Raw genomic sequence first — 6,352 nt, 5'->3', positions numbered from 1 at the left:
AATAGCTGTTTGTGTTTTCTTTATGTTATTGGTTTCAATATCAGGGTGATGCTGACTTATGTTTCCTCTTCTATATTCTAAAGGAATTGGGGTAAAATTGGTATTGTTTTTCCTTAAATATTAGATAGACTTCACCAGTGATGTTATCTGGGCCTGGTGTATTATTTATGGGAAAGTATTTAATTACATATTTAATTTATTTAACCAGTAATAGGGGTATTCAGGTTATATATATATATTTTTTTTTGAGTGAGCTTTAGTAATTTCAGTTCAAGGAATTTGTCTACTTCATCTGTGTTTTGGAACTTATTGGAATAAAGTTGTTCATTATATTTCTTGTCTCTTTAATGTTTATAGCAGAGGTTGGCAAATAGCAGCCCATGGGCCAAATCTACTCTATGATCTCTTTTGTGTATATATGTGAGCAAAGAAAGCTTTTTGCATTTTTTTTTTAAGATTTTATTTATTTGACTGAGAGATAGAGAGAGCACAAATAGGCAGAGTGGCAGGCAGAGGGAGAGGGAGAAGCAGACTCTCCGCTGAGCAGGGAGCCCGATGTGGGACTCCATCCCAGGACGCTGGGATCATGACCTGAGCCGAAGGCAGACGCTTAACGACTGAGCCACCCAGGCGCCCCTCATGTAATTTTTTTTTAGAGATTTTATTTATTTGTCAGAGAGAGGGCACAAGCAGGGGGGGTGGCAGGCAGAGGGAGAAGCAGGCTCCTCGCTGAGCAAGGAGCCCAATGCAGGACTTGATACCAGGACCCTGGGATCATGACCTGAGTCAAAGGCAGACACTTAACTGAGCGACCCAGGTGTCCCACTAGCTCATGTACTTTTAAGCAAAGTTAAAAAGATTATCAACTTTTTATTTTCTGTCATATTGAAGAATAGAAGCAACCCTTTCATATCTTCTTCAAGTCTTCCTTTCTTTTGTCCATAATATTCCCTTATTCCATTTTGTGGTTCAAGATGCATCTCAGGGGGCGCCTGGGTGGCTCAGTTGTTTGGCTTGTGTTCCCTCTCTTGCTGTGTCTCTGTCAAATAAATAAATAAAATCTTAAAAAAAAAAAAAAAGGATGCATCTCAGGGCTTTCCCTAAGTCCCTGCTTGAATTAGAGGTATGTGCCTCATTCTTTGTCACAGTGTATTGCAGCTTGCTGGTTTCTTGCCTGTTTTCTTCATTCTCTCGTCTGTAAGTACTTTAGAGGGCCAAAGCTATGTGTTGCTGTTTTTTTTTTTTTTAAGTTTCCCTATTTCCTGGCCTGGCAGGGAGCACCTAACACCAGTTGGGTTCTGAGTAAACATTTGTTGACAGTAAATGGTATAGGTTATTAATGCGGGACTGTTGAACCGAACGGTGAAGAAAGAATTGTTGAGACGTTTTACAGTGCAAAAAGGTGTGTCTTTATTACAGCACGGGGACAGGACCTGTGGGTAGAAAGAGTTGCATTGTGATTTTGAGGAGTGACTAAATATATAGGGTTTTCTATCCTGTGGAGGTAAGGTGACATTACGGCTCCAGGATATTGAGTCTATAGGTTCCTGGAGGTCTATTATTAAGATTGTTTTTCTTGGGATGCCTGGGTGGCTCAGTCAGTTAAGCATCTGTCTTCGGCTCAGGTCATGATCCCAGGGCCCTGGGATCAAGTCCCACATCAGGCTCCTTGCTCAGCGGGAAGCCTGCTTCTCTGCCTGCAGCTTCCCCTGCTTGTGCTTTCTCTGACAAATAAATAAATAAAATCTTAAAGAAAATTGTTTCTTTTCTTTTTTTTTTTTTAAGATTTATTTATTTCTGGGGCGGTGGGGAGGGTGGGGAAGGGGCGGGGCAGAAAGAGAGGAGGAGAGGGAGAGAGTCCCAAGCCGACTGTGCTGAGCAAGGAGCCCAAGGTGGGGCTTGATCTCATGACCCTGAGATCAGGACCTGAGCCCAAAGCAAGAGTCAGGCACCCAACTAACTGTACCCCTTTCCTTTCTTTTAAAAAAAAATTTATTTAATCTCTACATCCAACATGAGGCTCAAACTCCCGACCCCAAATCAAGAGTCACATGCTCCTCTGACTGAGGCAGTCAGGTGCCCCAAGACTGTTTTTCTTGTAAATCTTTAAGACAGCTACAAACATGGGGCACCTGGGTGGCTCAGTTTGTTGGGCATCTGCCTTCAGCTCAGTTTGTGATCCTGGAGTTCTGGGATTGAGCCTGTTTCTCCTTCTGCCCCTCACCCAGCTCGTGTGCTCTGTCTCTCTCTTTAAATAAATGATTTAAATCTTAAAAAAAGAAGACAGCTATAAACTATAGTAGAGTTTCATGTCCTACATAACTGGGATATTTATCAGTTGACCATTTGTTTTTCCCTTGCCTTTCTTAGGCAGTTACTAGTGCCTGAAGAATGTTATATATATACATATCCCACCTTAATGGGGGGTTTTGGGGGCTGTCAGCTTGTGTTTTGCCCTCAGCTTGCCTTTTGTTTTCTCATCAGGAATAACAGCCCAAATCACAGCCTGGCTTTCTCACTTTAGGACTACATAAACAAACACAGAAACAAAATAAGGCAGGAAAGCACACAAATCCTTTATATCCTAATTTGCATGCCGTAACACCTCTTCAAGACACTTCATATACAACTGAAAACCAGTCTCTTTCTGTAGGAAACCTGTATTCTCTTCAGTGATCTCATACAAAGCTAACTGATGCAGGAAAACCAGGTAGGGTTTCATTATGAGGCCTCCACACCCATAAGAGGCTGATTTTAAGTGGCAGGTGGTATGTTGCAATTTAATGTTAAGTGGACTTTGCCTGCTTTTCTGGGATCCATACTTATTTCCAAACAGAAAAGTTACCTTCATTCAGTGCTGGACGAAGTTTTGTTGAACCACCGGGCACTTGGATGGCCAAAAAGCCCTAATTTTGATGCAGCTTGGGTATTTTTACAGGACTTTTCTTGAGCCTTCAATTTTTCTTACTGCAGCAAACAGGAAGAACTTATGCCCAATGAATAATAGACTATCGCTAATGTACGGAGAATTTTGGTGAAATTAACGTAATTTCTACTTTACTGGAGAGCTTTTCATATTTTCTTCATCTTTGAAAGTTAAATCAGAAATTTTATATTTTGTGTTCAGCTTTTTATATTCTTAATTCTTGTGCGGGTGGGGGCGGCAGTGATAAAGAAGACTCTTAGGGGGCGCCTCGGTGGCTCAGTCTTTCGCCGTTCTGCCTTACGCTGAGATCATTGCCCCAGGGTCCTGGGATTTAGCCCCGCATCGGGCTCCCTGGTCGGCGGGAAGCCTGCTTCTCCCACTCCCCCTGCTTGTGTTCCCTCTCTCGCTGTCTGTCTGTCAAATAAATAAATAAGGTCTAAAAAAAAGAAAAAAAGGAGACTCTTAGGAGAAAGAATTCATTCTTTGTGACTCTGCCTTAGATCTAGGCTAAGGTTATAGAAAACGACCCTTTCTTGTATACAGACGCAGGGGTCTAGCGTTTGTTCTTTCTTAAACTCACCATGTGCCAGAAGCCGCACAGATCTATTTTACCATAGTTAGTCTTATTTTTACAGCCACGAAAAGTGCGACTCAAGTTCGGTGTCCTGCCTCCGGTACCTCTGGGATTCCAGCTCAGGTCACCGCGCCCTCGCCTTCCCGGGTCCCCGTCTATCTCCCGCTTTTGCCGGTCGTTCCTATCTCCATCCAGGCCATCTGGGGCGATCGTGGAGATGCTAGGGTGCTCGAGCCCGGTAGGGCGTGAGAATTCCAGAGCAAACCCCGGCGCGCTAGCCTGTCCCCAAGCCCCTTCTGGTTATTCCCATCCCCCTCCTAGACTCCCGGCCAGACCTGGAAACCATAGAGTTCACACAGCCCAGAGCGTCCCTTCCCCGGCCGCCCAGCGCTGACGCCGCGCCGCTGGGCGGGGTCTCCTGGAGGGGCGGAGGGAGAGGAGGGGGAAGCGGGCAGGAAAAGGGCTGGCCGGCCCTGCAGCGCCCCGCAGCGGCCACGGCCGGAAGCGGTCTCGTCGGCCCTGCGGCGCTGAATCCCTGACGCACCGAGCTCGAGAGCGAGAACGAGAGAGAAAGGGGCAGAAATGGCGGCTCCGCTCGGCTCCCGCTGAGGAGGGCGAAGCCGGTGGAGGGTCTGAGCTGTCGGCTTGGAGCATCGCTCCCGCTTCCCGCTTTCTGCCTTCTCACGCCTACTTCTCTTCTTGTGCCCTACTCTCGCCTGTCCTCGTCTACGCTCCGCAGAGTCCGGGTCGGCTCGTCTCTCCCGGCCCGGCTCCACTGGCCCTGACTGCCCGACCGGCGGGCCGGCCTTCCTTGGCTCTCCCGGGCGCGGCGGGCGCGGTGTGGACCTCGTCCTCCTGGCTGGACCATGGTGAACACCCGGAAGAGCTCGCTGCGTCTTCTCGGGTCCAAGTCGCCTGGGCCCGGGCCTGGGCCTGGGGCCGGAGCGGAGCCTGGGGCGACCGGCGGCAGCAGCCATTTCATCTCCTCTCGGACCCGCTCCTCCAAGACCCGCGCTGCCAGCTGCCCCGGCGCCAAGGCCGGGGGAAGCGGTGGCGCCGGCGTCGCTCTGGAAGAGGCCCGGGTAAGAGCGCCGCGGCCCGAGTCCGGAGGCTTGCGAGTGCCGGCCCGGCCGCCGGGGCTTTGTCTGGCCGGGTTAGGGCAGGAAGCCTCCAGTGGAGACGGCTCGGGAGGCTGGAGACCGGGTCCGCCGGTGCGGTGAAGGATGGCACCCGGCTGGGCAGGGCTGCGACAGCTTTGCTGGTCCGGCTCTTTTGTGTAAAGAACAGGACTGGAGTCTGGGGGAGAGGGCTCTGGGGGGTCTTTTCGGGGACATGCTTTCCGTGTCCTTGCCCTGCCTTCGAGGGGAGTTCTAGGGGAGCAAGAGCGGAGGGCCGGAGTCCCCGGGTGGAAGGGCTGGAGGAGAGAATGAAAGTTTTCTGCGGTGTCAAACCCTTCTTGTAAGTGTGTCAGCTCCTGCCGGTGTCTCAGCTCCAGCTTACTCTCAAACTGTTTGGGGGTGGTTCAAGTTGGTGAGGAAGTGAGCGGAGAGCTCCAGTTGGCAGCCAGGCAGGGATGCTGAAAAAAGTTTGTAGCTGCTCTGACACCAACTTTAAAAACAAAATCAACGCTCTCGCTTCTCCAGGCAGGAGCGATCAAGCATGGTTTTGTAGCTGGGGAATCAACCAGCTAGCTAACCAGGGTTCTAGTAGGGACCTAGTAGAGCTTTCTCGTCGCAAAAGGGGCATGTCGAATGTTTTGGATTGTACCCACTGTCTTCAAATTGTATGGTTTCTTGGATGTCTGCATTTTTGTTATGGGAATAGTTTATAAAAGGGGAATTAACACCATCGTCACACTACTGCAAACGTGACATTTGAAGAAGGCTGGGGATACAGTTTTTTAGAAAGTTGTTGAAAGAACTTGAAATTTATTATAAAACTCTAAGCTAACACTTGTTTTGTCACTTTAAGGGAATTGATAAAAGTTTGTGTTACGAGATTGGTTATGAATTTAGAAAAGAGTATGGCTTCTGTCTAGCAAGAGGCTAATTTACTAAGAGTAATTTGGCTGGAAATTGTTATTCATTTAAAATGCTCCTTTGATTTCACACCATTTATTGTGAGAGGGAAGCGATATTTTATTTTCTGTGGGGTCTACAAGATTACGGTTTGTGTGTGCTTTTTCTCTGTATCTCCTATTGTTTAGACACTAATCAGAATGAACTGATGCAAATACATCATATATTTTACTGTACTATTCTGAAATACATTTATTGTATCTTTGAAAATATATTTGGCTTTTATTTTGCTAAAAGTCTGGAAAATATTTTAAAAAATTGTCTTGTTAGTAGACTATTTTGGGGCTAACAGATTTTAAGATGAAATAAGAAAGCTAAATCTGAAAGTTGTGCAAACTATTTAGAATAATTACTCTGAAAACTTGGCTTTTTGTAGAAATTATTCCCAATGTGTACAGGCTTATTGACTTTCTGAAGCTAACATATATTTTAAAATAGAAATAAAGTTAAGAAAGGTCTGTCTTCTACACCTAAGTACAAATAAAATGTTTAGAGTGTAAGCATTTAATTGTAGTATAATGGTATGAATGGCTAGTCTATTAGAGCAGTGTCTAATTCATCTGAAGCAATTAGCTCATCTGTCACTGATCAGTTTGTGCTCCCATTTTTGAATTCATGGATATCATGCTGTCCTTACCCCCTAAGGAATAAGGTGAAGTAATTTGTCAAGAAGCTGTTATGGAGATGTTAAAAGGCAAGGAATCAATAATCTAATGTAGAAATGAACGTTTGGTAGCTTTTAAATTGCTGGAGGAATGAAAGATATTAGAGCTT

The 6,352-nt window shown here is 46.4% G+C and overlaps 1 protein-coding gene and 1 long non-coding RNA gene across 4 annotated transcripts in view; one reads left to right on the top strand and one right to left on the bottom strand.

The window, feature by feature from the left end:
* Positions 1-1,116: 1,116 nt before the first annotated feature.
* LOC129046094 (uncharacterized) lies at positions 1,117-4,082 on the bottom strand. Of its 2 annotated transcripts, XR_010405458.1 has the most exons (4): positions 3,507-4,082; positions 3,062-3,362; positions 2,846-2,967; positions 1,117-1,433 (listed from the first exon to the last, which is right to left on the bottom strand). It is a non-coding gene; the product is annotated as an uncharacterized LOC129046094 (long non-coding RNA). The 2 variants fall into 2 exon arrangements; XR_010405457.1 differs by having other exon boundaries at positions 2,846-3,362; positions 3,836-4,082.
* Positions 4,072-6,352, top strand: part of ATAD2B (ATPase family AAA domain containing 2B) — a 160,486-nt gene continuing 158,205 nt past the window's right edge. For both annotated transcript variants that reach the window (XM_064571913.1, XM_064571912.1), the window contains exon 1: positions 4,072-4,582. In XM_064571913.1, coding sequence (XP_064427983.1) covers positions 4,367-4,582 — 216 coding nt within the window. In that variant the 5' untranslated portion in view covers positions 4,072-4,366. The remainder of the gene's footprint in view (positions 4,583-6,352) is intronic.

This window comes from Mirounga angustirostris, unplaced genomic scaffold (assembly GCF_029215605.1).
Source record: "Mirounga angustirostris isolate CCGP_5_RB_7025 unplaced genomic scaffold, mMirAng1.0.hap1 SCAF_10, whole genome shotgun sequence".
In the NCBI taxonomy this organism is placed as follows: domain Eukaryota; kingdom Metazoa; phylum Chordata; class Mammalia; order Carnivora; family Phocidae; genus Mirounga; species Mirounga angustirostris.
The sequence above is the reverse complement of the archived record's forward strand: the minus strand, read 5'-3'. Positions and strand labels throughout refer to the sequence as shown.